This window comes from Eleutherodactylus coqui, chromosome 5 (genome assembly GCF_035609145.1).
Source record: "Eleutherodactylus coqui strain aEleCoq1 chromosome 5, aEleCoq1.hap1, whole genome shotgun sequence".
Classification (NCBI taxonomy): Eukaryota; Metazoa; Chordata; class Amphibia; order Anura; family Eleutherodactylidae; genus Eleutherodactylus; species Eleutherodactylus coqui.
The window spans coordinates 34,717,443-34,741,833 of NC_089841.1; the positions used below are offsets into that span (position 1 = coordinate 34,717,443).

The 24,391-nt window shown below is 46.4% G+C and overlaps 1 protein-coding gene across 1 annotated transcript in view; it reads left to right on the forward strand.

Moving 5' to 3' along the window:
* LOC136627177 (zinc finger protein 850-like) overlaps positions 1–24,391 on the forward strand; it is a 77,610-nt gene that overhangs the window by 10,921 nt on the left and 42,298 nt on the right. The window contains exons 2-9 of the mRNA XM_066602112.1: positions 1,900–2,041; positions 2,379–2,558; positions 2,636–2,759; positions 2,842–2,906; positions 3,360–3,462; positions 6,407–7,338; positions 7,981–8,087; positions 20,931–21,011. Of these exons, the coding sequence (XP_066458209.1) occupies positions 1,900–2,041; positions 2,379–2,558; positions 2,636–2,759; positions 2,842–2,906; positions 3,360–3,462; positions 6,407–7,338; positions 7,981–8,087; positions 20,931–21,011 (1,734 nt within the window). The remainder of the gene's footprint in view (positions 1–1,899; positions 2,042–2,378; positions 2,559–2,635; positions 2,760–2,841; positions 2,907–3,359; positions 3,463–6,406; positions 7,339–7,980; positions 8,088–20,930; positions 21,012–24,391) is intronic.

The following is a 24,391-nucleotide window of genomic DNA, read 5'->3' on the forward strand; positions in this document are numbered from 1 at the left end:
GGGATGACTTGGGTATATACGGCTGTGAGGGGACGGGATGACTTGGGGATATCTGGCTGTGAGGGGACGGGATGACTTGGGGATATCTGGCTGTGAGGGGACGGGATGACTTGGGGATATCTGGCTGTGAGGGGACGGGATGACTTGGGGATATCTGGCTGTGAGGTGACGGGATGACTTGGGGATATCTGGCTGTGAGGTGACGGGATGACTTGGGGATATCTGGCTGTGAGGTGACGGGATGACTTGGGGATATCTGGCTGTGAGGTGACGGGATGACTTGGGGATATCTGGCTGTGAGGTGACGGGATGACTTGGGGATATATGGCTGTGAGATGACGGGATGACTTGGGGATATATGGCTGTGAGGTGACGGGATGACTTGGGGATATATGGCTGTGAGGTGACGGGATGACTTGGGGATATCTGGCTGTCAGATGGCAGGATGACTTGGGGATATATGGCTGTAGGGTGACTGGATGACTTGGGGATATATGGCTGTGGAGTGACGGGCTGACTTGGGGATATATGGCTGTGGAGTGACGGGATGACTTGGGGATATATGGCTGTGAGGTGACGGGATGACTTGGGGATATATGGCTGTGAGGTGACGGGATGACTTGGGGATATATGGCTGTGAGGTGACGGGATGACTTGGGGATATATGGCTGTGAGGTGACGGGATGACTTGGGGACATATGGCTGTGAGGTGATGGGATGACTTGGGGATATATGGCTGTAAGGTGACAGCTTTGATTAATGAGGTTTCCTGCAGTACTGACTGTTGTGATGGCTTCTACAGTAACACTTCTGTCAGAATTAGGTTCTTGATGCGCTGACTCCCTCACCCAAGGTGACTATACCAGTCCTCAGGCACTTCAGTGCTTTACCTCTCGGTTACAGGCTCACTTTGGACTCTGGCTGAAAGAAGGGCTCCTGCACCTCCTTCCTTCCAGCTGCTCGCCCGCTCCTTCTCCACCTCCCATCTTCTCCTTACTGCTACTCTCACTAACTCCCATCTCTTGCGTCTGCTCTCCATCCACTAACTAACTGCGCACTTTCTGCCTTCCTGTGCGGAACTTTCCCATTTTTTTCCACTCACTTTTTCTCTCTCTGTTATCTTCACTCTTCTGTCTCTCTCCTATCTTCTCTGTCCTCTCCATCCCTGAGTCCTTCTCATCAGGCATACTGGCCAATCAGAGTTGGAACTACCAGCAGCCAATGGAAAAGAGGCTGGTTGCTGGGCAGATATTACCTAACCCCGTTATTTGGCAGATTAACCTTTAGTTAACCGATTCAATACCCGAGTAAATACTTAAACTACCTTAATATAGCGATATTGCTGTGTAGGATCCTTCTGGGTCACTATATATACACCCCTAAATAGTACTAATAATAACAATAGCTTATCAGTCAAAAAACAAGCCTTCACTTAGCTCCGTCCATGGAAAAATAAAAAAAAAATAGAACATTGAATTAAAAAGCTAAAAAAATTGAAAAAACAAAGGCTTTTTATTGTGCAAAAGTCGTAAGAAAAAAAATTACATATATATATTAGTCGTAATTGTACCAATCTGTGGAAAAAATATATCATGTCATTTATGCAAGTCTGTGGGAGTGGTAAAAATACACAATGAATATGCGTGACATTTACGAATTCACAGCATATTTTTGCAGAATGTAAGGAGAAATCTGCTGCACAGTTATCGCTGTATAGTAACATTCACAAAAATCTAAAATACGCACAGAAAACACACATTTCGGTTGCATAAATACGCAGAACTTTACATGACTGAATACACTACACTTGTGTGAGCGACCCCTTATTCTCTCCAGTAAATGTCTTCATTATTTTGGGTTTCTGTGGTTTTCATAACGATTCATCTTCTTTTCCATCAGGTCCTACAATACAGGATCCTCTGTTATCATCTTTATAACAATTTCCCTGATTGACCCATCAAGGATGGAGAAGGACAGGAACAAGAAGACGGAGAGTATATTAAATCTCACCCTAGAGATACTCTTCCAGCTTACTGGAGAGGTGAGAGATTCTGATGTCACATTACATCATACTTATCTATGGTAATAACAGATGACGTCACTGGGGAAGGGAGAGATTCTGATGATGTCACATTGCATCATTCTTATCTATGGTAATAACAGATGATGTTACTGGGGAAGGGAGAGATTCTGATGATGTCACATTACATCATTCTTATCTATGGTAATAACAGATGATGTTACTGGGGAGGGGAGAGATTCTGATGACGTCACATTACATCATTCTCATGTATGGTTATAACAGATGATGTTACTAGAGAGGTGATGAATTCTGGAAATGTCCGTAGTGATATTAATTAATGTCTCCCCATATACAGGATTACACAGTAGTGAAGAAGACCTCTAGTAATGGCTGCTGGGCCCCCGTATGTGATGGATGGGGAAGAACTCTGAGTCCAATGACTGGGCCCCCACCTCACCCCCTGATATATGAGGACATCAATGTACAGGAGATTCTAGAACTCGCCAACAAGATGATTGAGCTACTGACTGGAGAGGTGATGCTGCAGGGAATGCTGGGACATTATAACAGCACTGGAGGCTTCTGGGTAATGACTGTATATTGTGTTGTCAGGTTCCTATAAGGTGTCAGGATGTCGCTGTCTATTTCTCCATGGAAGAGTGGGAGTATTTAGAAGGACACAAGGATCTGAACAAGGAGGCCATGATGGAGACCCGCCAGCCGCTCCCATCACCAGGTAATAGACAGGACTAAATACACGGGGACTTTATTATCTGTATGTTAGGAATGACTTCAGTGTCTGTCTGTGTTTCCTGCAGTTCCATCCAGTAAGAGAAGCCCACCAGAGAGATGTCCCCGTCCTCTTCTTCCACAGGACCACCAGGTAGATGGAGATGTCCCTCTGATCTGTAGAAGGCTGTGAAGCTCTTGTCTTCAGTCTTATTAGATGTCTTCTACTTGTGTGATGGGGCCGGTGGAGATGGCAGGATTACCGCTGACCAGAGACATTACATGTTGTCTGGATCTTCTCCCAGTTTTCTGTCGGTGGAGACAGCTGGTGGGAATAAGGAGCCAACAGGTTGGATTTATATCTATCTGCTCCTTTATTTTCCCCGAGACAAAAAGCCGATGTGTCTGGTAGACGCTGATCTCCTCCACTGAGACAACGTGCAGCATGTCCAGCCATGCCGGGTATACATGTGTATGAGGTTCCTGCGGGGTAATTGAGCTGCCATCTAATATCTATGTCCGGCTTCTAGACCTTCAGCTATGTGGCTCAGATAACTACTCCCGTCGGGTCGTTTTTGGTTGTAATTTTACAATATTTGTCTCTCAGCTTTTGTACCAGGATGAAGATCTGACCAATATTAATACTACAGAGACAAATGTGAGTGGTGATCAGCGGTGTAAAGAGGAGATTCCTACAGGTAACCACCCAGGTGAGTAGTAACCACTAAATACAGCAGAGAAGAGTCACAGATTCTCCTCGGTCAGCGGCTGCAGGTAGTTATGTAGATTTATAAGCTCTGGGATCTGTCAGTTTCCGCTGGATGTTCCTCATTCAGCCAAAGTACAAACTAAATGTGGGTGACATGTGAAACCGTTATAGATGATAACACAGGATGGGCATTTATAATATGGGTGTAATTATGTGCACCACATTATAATAATGATGTGATTATCTTATGTATTGTATCCGTTATTTAGAAGAATAAAACTTTTGAAATAGAAAATATTAATGAAGGTAGAAATCTGGATGGTTTGTGTGGGGTGGGGGATGGAGGGGGAGGGGAATGATATCCAAAAAGAAGATAAATTTAAAAAGGTGAAGATCAAGTAGTTCTCCTACAGATCTGCTCCAATGGGCTGGGCTGTACCAATAAGTTGCAAGCTGGGAACCTTCCCTAAAGAAGAGCCAAGTGGTGATGATGCGCCAGCACTGCACAAAAGAAGTTATTGAGCGATGCCTTTTTTTTCTGACTGGTAAAGGGGGTCTCTGGTCCCACTCCCTTTGTTGACATGGGCGGTGATGTGATTATAGATGAGCGAATCAACTCATTTAGGGCGTTTTTGCAGTCGAGCAGCGCTTTTTCCGAGTAACTGACTACTCAGACGAAAAGATTCGGGGGGCGCCGGGGGTGAGCAGGGGGTTGCAGAGGGGAGTGCGGGGGGGGGGGGGGGGAGGAGGAGAGAGAGAGCTCCCCCCTGTTCCCCACTGCTACCCCCGCTCTACCACACCGCACCGCGAATCTTTTCGTCCGAGTAGTCAGTTACTCGGAAAAGCGCTGCTCGAGTCCAAAAACGCCCTAAACGAGCAGATTCGCTCATCTCTAGACGTGATCAATTCCTTATCTGCCCATGGGATGCTTCTGTTGTACCAAGAAGTTGTTCAGTGATGCTGTTTCTCTGACTTGTAAAGAGAGTCGGAACCTAATTTATAACATGGGTGGTGAGTGACACGATCAATTTCTTATCTGCCCATAAGATGCAATTATTGAACTACCTCTGGAGACGAATGGGAGGACACTACTGTTCCCCCTCGTGACTGCGAGCAGTGATGTGGCTAGATTACCCAATTTGTATTTAGAGTAGGAGGGACCACATAATGGCGCCATTAGCTGGAATCTGGTGTATGTTATGTGATTCACACGGGTGTGTGTGCAATTTTAGTCTTGCTCTACTGGCTACTGCACTAAGTGAGAGGCATGAAAAGCGAGGTCATGGTGACTGCAGTGATCCAGAGAGCAGCCCAAGAAGTGGGCAAGAGGAGTTTCCCTCACAATTTACCAAAGTTTTTGCACAAGAGCTTTCTTCTTGAGTAGAGCAGGTGAGACAGCTGTAGATAGAATGGCGACAGCTGAGGTCAACCAGGCCAAACAGAAACTCTCCTTAGCGCTCATACACATTTAATATCTGAACAAAACTGTGCAGCTGTAGTTTATAAAACCCCCATGAAAATGTTAGGTTCTTAGCGTTTAAGTTGATCAAAACATGGGGCCTATCTGCCATATTCATGTGAAACTAATTGGATAGATTCCTAATCTTTAAAGACATCACGCTGTGGACCAAAAAAAAATCCTCCAAAGGAATCTTCAATATGATCATGTACCCAGCTATCCTGGTTTCCTCCCCTCCATCTTGGTTTGTGATAAAGTGCATGTAGCTCTCAGGGAATGTGTGAAACAGACACCACCTAATAGCACTGACTCAGAGGAAACTTTAGGCTGGGTTCACACAGGACGGATTTGCTGCAGAATTTTATTGCAGCAAATCCGCTTGTGGCCTCTAATCCCAAGATTAGCAGCCATATGGACGAGATTTGTCAAAAATCTCATTACACATGGGGCGGCAAATCCATCACGGCGAATCCGGTGCTACGGAGTGGATTCACGGCACACAGCATGTCAGAACGCAGCATTTTTTTTTTCTTTTGCTGCAGCCGCGCTCTCCTCTATGGGAAAACCAGACGCAACAGAAAAGCATGTGGCGAAGCCGCTCCAAAGCCCAAGGCTAACTGCCGCAGGTTTTGAAGCTGTGCTTTCCCAGCGGAAAGCTCACATTTTGTTTGCTGCGTCAAAGTTGCGAGATTTCCGATATGTGAACCTATGAAGATGGAGGCTTCACTACAGAAGTGAAAAACTGCAAGAGAACAGCCTAGTGGCCGAACATCATGATCTACTGGTCCTCGCTCTGATGTCTATTGTTAGATTGTGATCTGATTGCTTAACTGTCTAATTACATTTTATGCGACTCGTAATTTATATAGAAATGTTCTAACGTATCCTTTTTCGTTCGATAAGTTTTCATTGATTTTTCAATAAACATCATATACACAAGATTAAGTGATTGTAAGTCCTAGTTAGGAACGTTGTTTATAGCCAATAACACAACAAACTACATAGCATGAATCACACATATAGGGAAATAACGGGTCAGAATAGAGAAGGGAGAGGGAGGGGAAGGGAATATCCAGGTAGGGACTCCTGGGCAACCGCTTCTGTATTATGTTTCACATGTGCCATCTTGTAACCATCTAATGAAAATGGGGGTATTCCGCATATCTGTTCACATTGCCCACGTGTGGTAGAAGCCCTCGTATCCTGCCTCATTGTCCGCAAGTCTGAGCCCCTCCATGTGCTTAATCTCATCCATTGCTTCTACCCACGCACCCCTCGTTATATCTACACTCTGCTTCCAGAACCTGGGTATTACCTGCCTTATTTCCATAATAAAGAATTTCAACAATCCTTTTTGAGCGACGAGGCGTTGCCGGGATAGATGGACAACCACGCCAATTCCGGCATCCGAGCTAGTGACTCTGTTTATATCAATATCATTGTTACTTGTGTTCAAAAATAGTAAAATCAGCTTTATTCCTTGCAGATGATGGTACCAGGAGCTCAGAGGAGCATCTGATATATGCAGATTTTGAAGCAGATGATAAGGGTAGACAAGATACATATGAAGAACCTGCCATTATCAAAGTTATCTCCTCAGCACTTCATTGCAAAGATCTATCATCCGATCATCTTCTACAGGTCCCATCTACTGATCCATCACAGGCTGATAAGCAGAAGGAAAGTCACAGAAGACGAAAACATAAAAGAGCTCACAAAGGAAAGAAGCCATATTCATGTTCAGAATGTGGCAAATGTTTTCCGAAGAAAGTAAATCTTGTTGAACATCACAGAACTCACACAGGAGAGAAGCCATTTTCATGTTCAGAATGTGGCAAATGTTTTACTGTCAAAACAAATCTCGTTGCACATCAGAGAAGTCACACAGGGCAGAAGCCCTTTTCATGTACAGAATGTGGGAAATGTTTTACTAGCAAAACAAATCTCGCTGTACATCAGAAAAGTCACACAGGACTAAAGCCATTTTCATGTTCAGAATGTGAAACGTGTTTTACTAACAAAGCAAATCTTGTTAGACATCAGAGAATTCACACAGGGGAGAAGCCAGTTTCATGTTCAGAATGTGGGAAGTGTTTTACTAGGAAAGAAAATCTTGTTGCACATCAGAGAAGTCATGCAGGGGAAAAGCCAGTTTCATGTTCAGATTGTGGCAAATGTTTTACTAGGAAAGAAAATCTTGTTGCACATCAGAAAATTCACACTGGAGAGAAGCCATTTTCATGTTCAGAATGTGGGAAGTGTTTTTCAAAGAATGCATATCTTTTAAAACATCAGAGAACTCACACAGGAGAGAAGCCATTTTCATGTTCAGACTGTGGGAAATGTTTTACTAGGAAATCACAAGTTCTTAAACATCTAAGAATTCACACTGTAGACTTTCAGAGTGGCCTTCAGAGGGCCTAGACAGGCATTCTGAGTCCGGATAGGAGAGGGTTAACACCTACGGGGACCCTGTTTGTTGTGAACCCTAAATTACAGATATTTGCTGTACACAATTGTTGTGTGATGTTCAATAAATACTGGCATGCATCAGATTTAAAAGAGAATCCACATCTCCTGAGTGTTTTCTGCATATGTGGTGCCCATTTCCTGACGTCGGTGATCCCGCAGGCAAGTGAACCCGGGTGCCACAAGATAGAGTGGTACAGAAAGCAATGCCTGTAAAATGGATATCTGTTGGAGGTAGAATTCAAAGAGCGAGGAGGCCGAAGTTGCTGTGAAGCAACAAAAGCTGTAAGCGGGGGTGTAAAGGGTCAGGAGGCCGTAGTTTGCAGTTGCCATGGGCAATAGATGTCAACAGTGGGAGGCTGTTGCTAGGAGACACATGGACTTTTGTGCGTTGGAACGTCCAGTATCCCAGCAGGACACGTCAACCATTATGTTGGACATTTTGCTATTTCTTCGCTGCGGTCCTGAAACTGATACGATGGTGAGTCTAATGTTTAAGACTCCATATGATACGATGACATGTGTCCTGACAAAATGTAAGAGACTGCTGGTAGAGTTTGTATTGCGAATGGACTTTTCTTATTTTGGGAGGGAAAGAAGCCGGCGCAGTCTTATACAAAAACTGCAGGTATGAACTGTGTTCAAGGACAGAAGATAGAGTATAAACAAGCTCCCGCAGAGAGTTCAGCCAACGCCAGGTGAGAGTTAGCACATATATGCCTCCAGAGGGAGAGAAAGGATTTTGCAGCTGTAGTTTCCAAGGTAATTGAAATAGTTGCTAGCAGCAACCAGAAGTCTGTTGGGCTACAAACATTAAAAGTGCAAAGAAGAGGAAAAAGGAAAGAAAACTGCTTCTTGCAAAGTAGAAGAAGGTGTAGTTAGTGTAGACCCTGAGGTTCAAAGTAAGACAGACTGTGAACGCTTGCTCAAAGTCCAGGCAGAACTTGTACAGATGCGGGCTGTGCAGAATACTATGGTGAAGCAAGGGTTACTAATAGAGGAGCAGACAGAGACTCCAGAGAGAAAGAGATGATGCTCTCAAAGAAGCAGCTCAGGTGAAAGCAGAAAGTGCAGTGGTCTTAAAGAAAAATAAGACTTCCGCCCAAGACACAGAGGGAGCAGGACGTGTTCTACAGAGCTCCTGCCAACACAGCCTCCCAGAACCATCGGGACCCTCTGGTGCCTCACAAAAGCAGCTGTGGGGGATGAACATCTCCCCCACTTGCTTGGCAGAAGCCCCCTACACCTCAAAGACGCCCAGGAAGCCCCCGGGGAACCCCACATCACGACCCGCGGAACCGCCAAACCGGGACATAGGCAGGGGGAAAAGGAAGACACCGGGACCTTACCTCATCGGAGACCCCCCGGTAAGACCTGCCGGACCGCCGTCCTCCACCCGAGATGCGCCGGGGATTCCCGAAGTGCTGCGGCCTAGGAGACGCCCGAAACCGTGGCGTAGACTTTCGGCCGCGAAGGCCGCGATAACACCCGGTCAGAGAAGACCCCAAGAGACAGAGAAGGGGCCCGGGAGACCCGTTGGGAGCCACGAACCCGCCGGGAGATAGCCAGAAAGCGGAGGCCAAACAGCGGCGGGAACCGCGATCCAGTCCCCCGGCTGTGACAGCCTCCATGCAGCGCAGCACAGGGGGAGAGACCCCCGCAGGACATCCAAAAGACCCAAGGGACCTATCCGGAGCATCGCGGCCTAGCAGCACCAGAAGCCGTGGCCTTGATTCCTGGCCGCGATACCCGCGGCAAGCCCCGCCCACCATAACAGCCGCCGGAGCGACTCCTGGGAGACCGGCTCCTCCATCTGAAGCACACCGCTGCCCAGCGGCACCCGAAGCATCGGCCCCAGCGGAGAAGAGGCTGTCGGCGGGCCGCTAAAAACTTCAGCCTGAGGCCCTGGCGGCGGTGCTGGTGGGACCCGCAGCGTGATCCTGTGAGTAAGGGGAAGGGCACAGAAACCCCCCCCCCAGAGGACTGGGAAGCCCCTACCCACACTTCACCCCAGAAAGAGGCCACAGGGAAAGCAGCAGGGGGGAGAAAAAGAGAAAGAAAAAAACAGACACTCCACACAAAAGCCCCCATAACCACACAAAGGAGTAGTAAACAAACCCCACCCAGCCGCAGCCTTGGGCGAGGCCCCAATAAAACAACAGAAATATAAACAAAGCCAGGGGGGGAGGGGAAGGGGGGGAAGGAAAGGAAAGAGGAGCACATAAGGACAGCACAGCTAAAAACAAAGTATCCCAAGGAAAGGAGAGAGGGAAAAAGGGGAAGGAAACGAATTGGAGGAGAAAACACCCACAAAACATAAACCCCCAACCCCTTTGTAATAGAGTGGAGGTGAGAAAAGGGGGCAGAAGCAAACATAACAGGAACAACAACTACCAGGAAAACCCAATAAAACCCCACAAGCAAAAATGCAAGAATGCTAACTAAATGAGAAGCCACATCCGCACTAAAAAACCAGCAACAAAGCAAAAGAGATCTTGGATACAGGGAAAAAACAGATCCTCAGACGCATAATCTACATAACCACCAGAACCGAGAAAACTAAAATATGGACAAATATCTAAACGAACGTAACGCGAACACCTCAACACGAGCAACGCGCCAGACAGATACAGACAAAACAAATATAGGAGGAAAGCAGAAAAACAGACCGATCAAAAGTGCAAAAGAAAAAGAGAGCAAGAACATACAACAACCCACACCCTCCCAAGAAACACCCCACCCCGAGCTACAATAACATCGGACCAAAACCCCGAAACCCCACCTCCGCAAACTACTGAACCATTGATGGACAACAGCGCAGAAATTACACAGGCCACAATGGTGGCGCAATAGGTCTCAAAAATACTACTACCACTATTTGATAACAGACTAGAGACACTGCACAAATCCATAAACTCAGCTCTGTCGCAAATCACAGACAACACCCAAAGACTGACAGAGCTAGAAGCAAAGACCCAAAATACAGATCACTCCATAGCAACCTTAGAAGCCTCATTACAAAGAAGCCGACAAGAAACCGAAGCACTCCAGGAAAAAATAGACGATCTAGAGAACAGACACCGACGCAATAATCTGCGCTTTGTGGGAATTCCGGAATCGATAACCAACGCCCAACTTTTAACATATCTAACCACAGACCTGCCACAAGCCCTTCAACTCAACATGCCAAATGACTCCTTAACAATTGAAAGGGCCCACAGAATTGGCCCACCAGGAGACGGACGCAACAACAGAACCCGACCTCGCCCAGTGATAGCCAAGTACATGCATTGGGCAACGAAAGAAAGTATTTTACAGGCTTACAGACGACGAGAACTACTAATCCAAGGAACAAAAATCCTTATATTCCAGGACTTCTCAGCTGCAGTTTCTCAAAAACGGAAAGTATTCACTCCAATCTGTCAAGCCCTGCATGAGCGAAACACACGTTTCCAATTGCTATACCCCGCAAAACTTCGGATCCAAGAAGACAACAGATTGCTGATATTTAACACTCCGGAAGACGCAAGAAGACACCTACGACTGGAAGAAGAAGACGGACAAGGATGAGACAGAAAGAAAGAGGGAACTAGATCCCTGATCCCCAACACGACCCTGATCCAAATAACGCGGATGTGGCAGCACTAATGCAAAAGAAAAGACTACATTCATGTTTTATGTTTGTGTTCTTTTTCATGTTTTTCACTATGATCCATTTGATTTCTAGGAAAAAAACCTAAAAAGGAGATCGGAGGACCCTGCCTACATGGCACGACCACCATTCAGTTGCACCCATGGCTCGCTGGGACCTGGGGAAGCGACAACAACAAAAAGGCAAATATAACGGTAAATATAACCAAAACACACACACCAGCATGCCTATAGACTCAGAGACAACAGAATACCACACACCCAAAACACTACAAATTCTATCTTGGAACGTAGATGGACTTAACACACCTATTAAACGAAAAAAAAGTACTAACACACTTGAAGCGACACAAGCCAGACGTGTTTCTGCAGGAAACACACTGGAAAAAAGAGGGGAAGGGTGAGCTGAGAGCACCGTGGATAGAAACATGTTACACAGCCTCACATACATCAGCATCCCGAGGAGTAGCCATCCTAATCAGGAAAAACATACCACACATGACGAAGCAAACCATAGCAGACCCACAAGGGAGATACCTGGTGCTGAGGGTCAGCATAGACTCACAAACATACTGCTTGGTGAACATATACGCCCCCAACACAGGCCAACCAAAATTCTATGCTACATTAACAGAACAACTACAACCTTATCTTAACAACCACATAATCCTGGGGGGAGACTTTAATGGCATACAAGACGACTCACTAGAAAGAACAGGACCTTCCACTCAACCAACCCCAACCACACATGCGTTAATCACATTAATAGACCAACGCCGCGTGTGCGACCTGTGGCGACTCTCAAATCCAACTAGCAGAGAGTATACATGTTGCTCCAACGCCCATCACTCGTTCTCTCGAATAGACTTCTTCTTGATATCGAATAAAATATTTGATTGCCACCAGCAATCTATAATTCATCCGGTATTCCTAAGCGATCACGCACCGATTGCAACAACACTACAAATGGTCCCTTCTCGGAAGCTGTCACGGTTATGGCGTTTCCCCTCATATCTACGGGAATCGGAAGACTTCGGAGAGTACATAAAATTACACTGAAACAATTACGCAGATGACAACAGAGAACACATAGACAACATAACACTTTTCTGGCAAGCCTCAAAGGCAGTGATGAGAGGCCACATCATAAGCTACGTATCCCACAAAAGGAAAAAATTTCAAACAGAATTTGAGGCCTTACATAGCTCCCTTTTGGCAGCACAAAAAGAACACATAGACTCTCAAGATGATAACTCATATCAAATATTTCTCACAGCAAAACACCTGCTGAACAAATTCGTACACACACATGCACACTGGCAAACACAATTAACAAAAAACAAATTTTATAGATGGGGCAATAAGACGGGGCGATTGTTAGCAAATCTAGCTAAACAAAGACAGCCACACAAACCAATACTAACCCTAAGGCACACTAACGACAACACCTTTACGACAAAACAGGAAGAGATAACCCAAATATTATACGAATACTTTAAAAATCTATACCGGGCAGAGCCAGCCAACATACAAGACATTTACAATTTCTTGAAAACATCGAGTCTGCCGAGACTTACAGAGGAACAAAAAACAATACTGAACGCCGACATACAAGAGGAGGAGGTCCGGGGAGTAATCGCGACAGCAGCGGGGGGATATGCCGGGACCGGACGGTTTCACGACAGAATGTTACAAAATACTAACAACGGACATAGTACTAGTGCTGACCCAATTATACAATGCAATATACACGGAAGATACCCAAAAGGAGGACTTTGGCACTTCCAGAACAATCTTACTCCCCAAACAAAATAAAGACCCGACAGACCCGCGATCATACAGACCGATCGCACTACTAAATTGCGACTATAAATTTTTATCCAAAATACTAGCCGACAGACTTCAAACCATTTTACCGTCCATGCTAGACACATCGCAAAAAGGCTTCACACAAGGACATAGTGCCCTAAAAAAACATCAGAGCCGCCATAGCGGCAACCGTTGCAGCGCAAAACCCTGAGAATCCCATAACAATGCTTCTCAGCTTAGACGCTGAGAAAGCATTTGACAAAATGGCCTGGTCATTCCTAAACATACTACTGAAAAAAAGAGGATTTGGACAGACCTTTACAAACTATATTAACACAACACAAACAAACGCCACCACAATCCTCACAGTCAACGGCCTTAACACCTCCCACATTGACTTATTTAGAGGAGCACGACAGGCTGTCCTTTATCGCCATTACTCTTTAACATATCAATCGACCCGCTACTTAGATTCCTAACGCACACAACGCTCTTTACAGGGGCGTGCTATGGAGAAACAAAGATAAAGGTAGAAGCATTTGCCGATGACCTCTTACTCATAGTTAACAACTCCAGGGAAACACTAACACCCCTACTACTGGAAATAGAGAAAATAGGCAAACTCTCAGGCTACACTCTGAATTTGGATAAAACTGAAGCACTGCTACTTAGAGGGCCAGCTAAACCCACATGGGCAAACCAATACCCATTCAAATGGGAAAAACACTCCATACAATACCTGGGAATTCAAATCACAAAAAACCCTTCTGCACTCTACAATACAAACATTGAACCATATGTCAAAAAACTAGAAACGACCCTAAATGTATGGAGGAACTTTACGGTCTCCTTTTTGGGGAGAATTAACCTCTTAAAAATGGTAGAATTCCCACGATTACTATATATCCTTCACTCACTCCCCATATTCTTAAAATTGAAAGACATAAAGAAGATCAACTATCTATATAGAAACTTTATTTGGGGGGGGGGGGGGGATGACCACGCATTGCCCTTAAAACCCTACACAAACACAAAGACAATGGCAGCGCTAATCTACCAAATATACGGGACTATAACCTAGTGGCACAAGCGAGAATTATCCACAACTGGATTTACTCTAAGTCACACTTCACAAATACACCACTCGAACAAATAATGGCTAAGCCAACACAACTACAAAACATACTTCACCAACCATACTCAGAATTGCCAAGAAAAATCAAACACAACCCCTTGATACTAGCAGCATGGAAAGCATGGAACAAACTACGTAGAGAAAGTCAAACGTCACCACACATATCCCCATACTTGTCATTTATAAACAACCCTAACTTCCAGGACGGAAAACCTCAACATTTTTTTTGAATGGAAGGCACATGGGCTGGACTCAATAGATAAACTACTGCACAAAAGGGAAAGAAGAATTCTAACCCACGCAGAAATAAAACAAAAATACCCCAAGCTCCCTATTCCACTATTTCCATACCTGCAGGCCAGACACTATATCACAGGACTTATACCACAGTTCCAAGAACATGACTGGACACAGACAGGAGACACTTGGATCTCCAAGAAAACGGGAACACGGGGAATGATATCTAAACTATACAGAGCAATAAGGAATATGAGGGAGGAAGAGGACATTGACCCAGGGGTCGAGAAATGGTCTCTGGACAACCCAGACCTCACATCCACACTAATTAAGGAATCTCTAGTGTCAGCTCATAAATACCTGCCATCGGCCAGGTTTCTGGAAATGAGGCTACAGATAGTCCACAGATCATACCTCACCCCAATCAAGGGATTTTACATGGGAATCTATGATACCCCAAACTGCTTCAAATGCCAGGAACCAAACACTAACTTATACCACAGCTTGTGGACATGTCCTCTGATAAAAAATTTCTGGTCCCAAATATGCGAATACACTATAACACACCTGACAAACTTCTGCCCACAAGAACCAGCCTGGGCAATATTTGGGTACCTAGACTCCAAGACATATCACTGTGCCAGAGGAGTAAGAAAGTTACTATACTTTATAGCAGCAGCAGGATTAAAAGCCATCCTACAGACCTGGGTGCAACCAACAGGTCCCCCATTCAGATTGTTCCTGGAAAAACTTGCATTCTTATTTCAAATGGACTGGGCGGAAACACCATTATTCAAGGAGAAAATGGTACAAGCTTTCTTCGAAACATGGGGAAGCTTCATCCAACTAATGCCACAGAGAGTAAAAGAAAAACTAAAAAATTGCTTTTACCACACCTATTGGTTCCAGGAGCAGGCGGCAGTGGGGGATACACCATGATAGGGAAAATCACTGGTCGTGCGGGGCCTCCACACTTTCTGAAGATCCCCAGCAGGAAGTTCAACAGACTAAATATGTAAATATCAAAATGGGTCAAAAGTTTGGTTTAATGCAAATGTTCCCCTCCCCGTACCTTCCTGCCTAACTGAGACCCCCCCTCCTTCCTTTTTTTTTTCCCTTCCCCCCTCCCCCCGCCCTACTTCCCCTCCCCACTCATCCCCCTCCCTAACCCTCCCAGTTATATAAAAATGTTATGCAAAAGTGAATCGGGATGACTTACATACTCATGATGCTAAAGCAGCAAATAACACTGCAATGTCAAGGTTTGTCCTGATTTAATCAATAAAAACAGTTTAAAAAAAAAAGAAAAATGAACACCTTAAAAGGGTAGCTAAAACTGAAGCTGAATGCAGGTTGCTGCGGGAACAGAAAACCGTTCAGTATGAAGAAGGCTTGATAGAATTAAGCGGTGAGAAAAAGAAATATGAGGAATTTCTTTCAAAAGCCCATCAAGAGATACAAAACCTCAGAAATGTAGCCAGAGATGAAGCTGATTGCAGAGTATGTCTGGAGGCGCAATCTGTGCAGTATGAACCGGACTGTAAGAAACTGCAAATCAAAGCCCAGGAGTTAGAGATGAGCTGTTGCAAGTTAGACATAGCTTCTACAGATCCTCGTAATCAAACTACAAGTTTGCATAATCAAGTTGCAAAGTTGGAGATGGTAACCTAGTATATTAGGCTGAAGGAAGACAATGTCCATCTAGTTCAGCCTGTTTCCGCCCCTCTTCTTGATCCAGAGGAAGGAAAATAAAAACAAGAGGCAAAAGCCAATTAGCACCCTTGGGGGAAAAATTCCTTCGCGACTTTATAATGGCAGTCAGAATAATCTCTGGATCAACGTTTGATAGTTCCTACCTGACTCCAAGTCCCGGATCAACAACCCCGCTGGTTATTTAATGTCTATATCCTGTAATATCATAGCGCTCTAGAAACATATCTAGCCCCCTCTTAAACTCCTTTATCGATTTTTGCCATCACCACGTCCTCAGGCAGAGAGTTCCACTGTCCCACTGCTCTTACAGTAAAGAACCCCGTTCTAATGTAGCCAGAGATGAAGATGATTGCAGAGTATTTCTGGAGGCGCAATCTGTGCAGTATGAACAGGACTGTAAGAAACTGCAAATGAAAGCCCAAGAGATGAGCTGTTGCAAGTTAGACATAGCTTCTACAGATGTATGTAATCAAACTACAGGTTTACATAAACAAGTTGCAGAATTAGATATAGTAACATAGTATGTTAGGCTGAAGGGAGACAATGTCCATCTAGTTCAGCTTGTCCCCCTCCCCCCTGTTGATCCAGAGGAAGACAACAAAACCTAATGAGACTAGGCCAATTAGCACCCTTGGGGGGGGGGGGAATCCTTCCTGACCCCATAATGGCAGTTAGAACAATCCCTGGATCAGTGTTTGATAGTTCCTACCTGACTCAAAAACTCGAATCAACAACTCCACTGGCTATTTAATGTCTATATCCTGTAATATCATAGGACTCTAGAAACGCATCTAGTCCCCTCTTAAACTACTCTATCCAGTTTGCCATCACCATGTCCTCAGGCTCAGAGTTGGTTATGAAACCTTTGTTCCTCTAGATGTAGAGGATGCCCACTTGTTACCGTCGCAGTCCTGAGTATAAACAAATCATTGGAGAGATCCTTGTATTGTCCCCTCATGTATTTAAACATAACTATTTAAGCACCCCTTAGCTGTATTATATCCATGGTGAATAATCCCAATTTTGATAACCTCTCTGGGTATTCCAATTCTCCCATTCTGTTTATTAATTTAGTTGCCCTTCTTTGGACCCCCTCAAGCACTGTAACATCTTTCCTGAGCACCGGTGTCCAGAACTGTACACAGTATTCCATGTGAGGCCTGACAAGTGCCTTATATAATGGAAGGATAATGTTCTCATCCTTCGCCCCTATACCTCTTTTAATGCACCCCAAGACTTTATTAGCTTTTTGCAGCAACTAAGTGGCATTGGTTGCTCCAGTTTAGTCTATAGTCCACTAGTACCCCCAGGTCTTTTTCCATATCACCTTTCCCTAGCTGTGCCCCATTCAGTGTATATTGGTGACATGCATTTTTTCTGCCCACGTGCATAACCTTACATTTATCCACATTTAACTTCATTTGCCATTTTTCTGCCCAAGCCCCCATCTTATCCAGGTCCATTTGTAGTCGTATATTGTCCTCCGTTGTATTAATTATATTGTATAATTTTGTGTCATCTGCAAATATTAATATTTTACTGTGCAGTCCGTCTATCAGGTCATCTATATATATAAAATTGAATGTATGTCTGTCTGTCTGTTTGTCCTTTATGCGCTACTACACCATTCATCCGATTGCCATGAAACTTTGGGAAGTTGTTGAGTACACTCCTGGGAAGATTATAGGCATAGTACATTTATGCTACGATAAATGGCGCGTGTGCGAGCGTCGTCGACAGTTACGACCCCCCCCCATGTAGATCGTGCGATTTCCATCATTGCCACTAATTCTCTCACTTCCCGATGTTGTAGAAACATGAAATTTGGCACGAGCATTGATTATGTCATAAATAGGAAAAGCTAATGGGTCCCAGCTCGATTATTCAATTCTAAGCGCAAAAGAATTAGCGTCCAAATTTTACAGACGGAATCTAATTTTCTCACTTCCTGATATATATAAATGAATGTCTGTCTGTCTGTCTGTCTGTCCTTTATGCATTACTGCACCATTCATCCAATTGCCATGAGACTTTGGGAAGTTGTTGAGTACACTCCTGGGAAGATTACTGGCATAGTACATCCATCTTACGATAGGTGGCGCGCGTACGAGCGTCGTCGTCAGTTATGCCCCCCAGAGAAAGATCGTTTGATTTCCATCTCAAGCACGAAAGCAAAAGGCATTACGAGCAACGGGATGCGTGTTCAACTACAAAATGATGCATCCGCCGAACGTATCACAAGACAATTGCTGGATATTGAGAATGCTGAGGTAACATGAAAGCTGTGCTGTGATTGGTGGCTACTTCTTATACTACTGAGGTTGCATGAAAGCTGTGCTGCGATTCGTTGTTATATATTATACCACTGAGGTAACATGAAAGCTGCGCTGTAATTGGTTGCTATTTTTTATATTGCTGAGGCAGAATAAAAGTTGCGCTGTGATTGGTTGTTATTTCTCTTACTGCTGAGGTAACATGAAAGCTACGCTGTGATTGGTTGTTATATATTATACCGCTGAGGTAACATGAAAGCTGCGCTGTGGTTGGTGGTTATCTAGATATATAAAAACGAATGTATGTATGTCTGTCTGTCTTCGCAGCAACGCGCGACGGGTAAGCTACTCATATATATAATATATAAAATTGAATGTCTGTCTGTCCATTATGCGCTACTACTCTCTCCATTCTGATCCCCACACATCACACACAGCTCTACTCCATCCATCCTGACCCCCCCACACATCACACACAGCTCTACTCCATCCATCCTGATCCCCCACACATCACACACACAGCTCTACTCCATCCATCCTGATCCCCACACATCACACACACAGCTCTACTCCATCCATCCTGATCCCCACACATCACACACACAGCTCTACTCCATCCATCCTGATCCCACACATCACACACAGCTCTACATCCATCCTGATCCCCACACATCACACACAGCTCTACATCCATCCTGATCCCCACACATCACACACAGCTCTACTCCATCCATCCTGATCCCCCACACATCACACACAGCTCTACTCCATCCATCCTGATCCCCCACACATCACACACACAGCTCTACTCCATCCATCCTGATCCCCCACACATCACACACACAGCTCTACTCCATCCATCCTGATCCCCCACACATCACACACACAGCTCTACTCCATCCATCCTGATCCCACACATCACACACAGCTCTACATCCATCCTGATCCCACACATCACACACAGCTCTACATCCATCCTGATCCCACACATCACACACAGCTCTACATCCATCCTGATCCCCACACATCACACACAGCTCTACTCCATCCATCCTGATCCCCACACATCACACACACAGCTCTACTCCATCCATCCTGATCCCCCACACATCACACACACAGCTCTACTCCATCCATCCTGATCCCCCACACATCACAAACACAGCTCTACTCCATCCATCCTGATCCTCATACATCACACACAGCTCTACTCCATCCATCCTGACCCCCACACATCACACACAGCTCTACTCCATCCATCCTGATCCCCCCCCCCCACACATCACACACACAGCTCTACTCCATCCATCCTGATCCCCCACACATCACACACACAGCTCTACTCCATCCATCCTGATCCCCCCCCCCCCACACACACACACACATCACACACACAGCTCTACTCCATCCATCCTGATCCCCACACATCACACACACAGCTCTACTCCATCCATCCTGATCCCTCACACATCGCACACACAGCTCTACTCCATCCATCCTGACCCCCACACATCACACACACAGCTCTATTCCATCCATCCTGATCCCCACACATCACACACACAGCTCTACTCCATCCATCCTGATCCCCCATACATCACACACACAGCTCTACTCCATCCATCCTGATCCCTCACACATCGCACACACAGCTCTACTCCATCCATCCTGATCCCCCACACATCACACACACAGCTCTACTCCATCCATCCTGATCCCCACACATCACACACACAGCTCTACTCCATCTATCCTGATCCCCACACATCACACACATATACAGCTCTACTCCATCTATCCTGATCCCCCACACATCACACACACAGCTCTACTCCATCCATCCTGATCCCCACACATCACACACACAGCTCTACTCCATCCATCCTGATCCCCCACACAGCTCTACTCCATCCATCCTGATCCCTCGCACATCGCACACACAGCTCTACTCCATCCATCCTGATCCCCCACACATCACACACAGCTCTACTCCATCCATCCTGATCCCCCACACATCACACACAGCTCTACTCCATCCATCCTGATCCCTCACACATCACACACAGCTCTACTCCATCCATCCTGATCCCCCACACATCACACACAGCTCTACTCCATCCATCCTGATCCCCCACACATCACACACACAGCTCTACTCCATCTATCCTGATCCCCCCACATCACACACAGCTCTACTCCATCCATCCTGATCCCCCACACATCACACACACAGCTCTACTCCATCCATCCTGATCCCCCACACATCACACACACAGCTCTACTCCATCCATCCTGATCCCCACACATCACACACACAGCTCTACTCCATCCATCCTGATCCCCCACACATCACACACACAGCTCTACTCCATCCATCCTGATCCCCACACATCACACACACAGCTCTACTCTATCCATTCTGATCCCCACACATCACACACAGCTCTACTCCATCCATCCTGATCCCCCACACATCACACACACAGCTCTACTCCATCCATCCTGATCCCCCACACATCACACACACAGCTCTACTCCATCCATCCTGATCCCCCCACACATCACACACACAGCTCTACTCCATCCATCCTGATCCCCGCTCTGCTGCGTCGTGATTTCTTTAGCTCATCCAGCAGGTATCACAACTAGCCCAAGAGAGTTCTGCATGCGCTGACACCCCCCAAGTCATGTGATCCATGACTCCTCCCATCACGTGGCTGATCACATGACGGTGACATCATCTCAGGTCCTGGAAGCTTTTGTCCCGCTCTGCAAGTGGAGGTCTGTGTGTCCACCTATGTCCGGTCAGTGGGGGAAAAGGATGAGATGATTAACCCCTTCAGGGCTGCAGGGGGGAGGGGAGGATTTCCTCCTTCAGATCTGACAGAACATAGTATTAACCAAGTAATCTACATTTTAGTATTTGGACCTTCCTGCTGTTTTGGGGCGACAATCCAATAGTCCTGACTTGGCCGGGGTCACATGACTGTATTGTAATACATATTGTAATATTTGCCGCGTGTTACCCGCGTATTCTTATATGTGTACTGCGTGTGTTACGCTTGCAAAATAACCCCAAGTAGGGAATGATGGGAAACATTGCGCAACCTCCCCGGAAACCCCCTTCTAGCGCTGACATGACCGCGCACGCACCATTTACCTATTTTTACTGTGTTGGTGAGAGTTGCCGTGTCTTCACCACAGGATGGCGCTCTCTCGGCTCGGCTTGCGGTTGGCACTTTTGCGCAGCCACATCCGTTGCATCAGAGCAATGAGTGGCGATATCAGGGGTCGCCATGGGATGTATATAATGGCCCCCAATATCCCCGGACAGCCGCTCGGATGGGTTGGTGGTCCCCGGAGGCTCCTGCATCGGCTGCTGTAGCCTCTGGGGGTCTATTATAACTTCCTTCACTTGTTTCCTAGCAACATGCGTAAATAATGTCACAAATATGCAAAGTAATTGTGTATGCGTTTCTGTCTGAAGGCACCCATAGAGTCACATAGGGCTCTTACACACGTGACCCCCGAATAAATAGAACACGCTGCGATCTTTAAGACGTAAAACATGCATTAAATGCACATAAATGTGAAGGGAAACATTAAACGCCGCACACTTTCATTGACACTATTGCGCGCAGATGTAAAGCGCAACAAAAAACTTTTGTGTAAGCCTGGCCCTAGTGACAATGTTTCCCCCTTTTTTGTACAGACTCCTATACATAACCTATAGGATGACGTGGGGATATATGGCTGTGAGGCGATGGGAGGAGGTGACAGGATGACTTGGGGATATACGGCTGTGAGGTGACAGGATGACTTGGGGACATCCGGCTGTGAGATGACGGGATGACTTGGGGATATATGGCTGTGAGATGACGGGATGAATTGGGGATATATGGCTGTGAGATAACGGGATGACTTGGGGATATATGGCTGTGAGGTGACAGGATGACGTGGGGATATATGGCTGTGAGATGACGGGATGACGTGGGGATATATGTCTGTGAGGTGACAGGATGACTTGGGGATATATGGCTGTGAGGTGACGGGATGACTTGGGGATATATGGCTGTGAGGTGACAGGATGACTTGGGGACATCCAGCTGTGAGGTGACGGGATGACTTGGGGATATATGGCTGTGAGATGACGGGATGACTTGGGGATATATGGCTGTGAGATGACGGGATGACGTGAGGATATATGTCTGTGAGGTGACAGGATGACTTGGGGATATATGGCTGTGAGGTGACAGGATGACTTGGGGATATATGGCTGTGAGGTGACAGGATGACTTGGGGACATCCGGCTGTGAGATGACGGGATGACTTGGGGATATATGGCTGTGAGGTGACAGGATGACTTGGGGACATCCGGCTGTGAGATGACGGGATGACTTGGGGATATATGGCTGTGAGATGACGGGATGACTTGGGGATATATGGCTGTGAGGTGACAGGATGACGTGGGGATATATGGCTGTGAGATGACGGGATGACGTGGGGATATATGTCTGTGAGGTGACAGGATGACTTGGGGATATATGGCTGTGAGGTGACAGGATGACTTGGGGACATCCAGCTGTGAGGTGACGGGATGACTTGGGGATATATGGCTGTGAGATGACGGGATGACTTGGGGATATATGGCTGTGAGATGACGGGATGACGTGAGGATATATGTCTGTGAGGTGACAGGATGACTTGGGGACATATGGCTGTGAGGTGACGGGATGACTTGGGGATATATGGCTGTGAGATGACGGGATGACTTGGGGATATATGGCTGTGAGATGACGGGATGACTTGGGGATATATGGCTGTGAGATGACGGGATGACTTGGGGATATATGGCTGTGAGATGACGGGATGACGTGGGGATATATGTCTGTGAGGTGACAGGATGACTTGGGGATATATGGCTGTGAGGTGACAGGATGACTTGGGGACATCCGGCTGTGAGGTGACGGGATGACTTGGGGATATATGGCTGTGAGATGACGGGATGACTTGGGGATATATGGCTGTGAGATGACGGGATGACTTGGGGATATATGGCTGTGAGATGACGGGATGACTTGGGGATATATGGCTGTGAGATGACGGGATGACGTGGGGATATATGTCTGTGAGGTGACAGGATGACTTGGGGATATATGGCTGTGAGGTGACAGGATGACTTGGGGACATCCGGCTGTGAGGTGACGGGATGACTTGGGGATATATGGCTGTGAGATGACGGGATGACTTGGGGATATATGGCTGTGAGGTGACAGGATGACTTGGGGATATATGTCTGTGAGGTGACAGGATGACTTGGGGATATATGGCTGTGAGGTGACAGGATGACTTGGGGACATCCGGCTGTGAGGTGACGGGATGACTTGGGGATATATGGCTGTGAGGCGATGGGATGACTTGGGGACATCCGGCTGTGAGGTGACGGGATGACTTGGGGATATATGGCTGTGAGGTGACGGGATGACTTGGGGACATCCAGCTGTGAGGTGACGGGATGACTTGGGGATATATGGCTGTGAGGTGACGGGATGACTTGGGGATATATGGCTGTGAGGTGACGGGATGACTTGGGGATATATGGCTGTGAGGTGACGGGATGACTTGGGGATATATGGCTGTGAGGTGATGGGATGACTTGGGGATATATGGCTGTGAGGTGACGGGATGACTTGGGGACATATGGCTGTGAGGTGACAGGATGACTTGGGGATATATGGCTGTGAGGCGACGGGATGACTTGGGGATATATGGCTGTGAGGCGACGGGATGACTTGGGGATATATGGCTGTGAGGCGACGGGATGACTTGGGGATATATGGCTGTGAGATGACGGGATAACTTGGGGACATATGGCTGTGAGATGACGGGATAACTTGGGGATATATGACTGTGAGGTGACAGGATGACTTGGGGACATATGGCTGTGAGGTGACAGGATGACTTGGGGACATATGGCTGTGAGGTGACAGGATGACTTGGGGATATATGGCTGTGAGGTGACGGGATGACTTGGGGATATGTGGCTGTTGGGTCACAGGATGACTTGGGGATATATGGCTGTGAGGTGACAGGATGACTTGGGGATATACGGCTGTGGGGTGACAGGATGACTTGGGGATATGTGGCTGTGGGGTCACGGGATGACTTGGGGATATATGGCTGT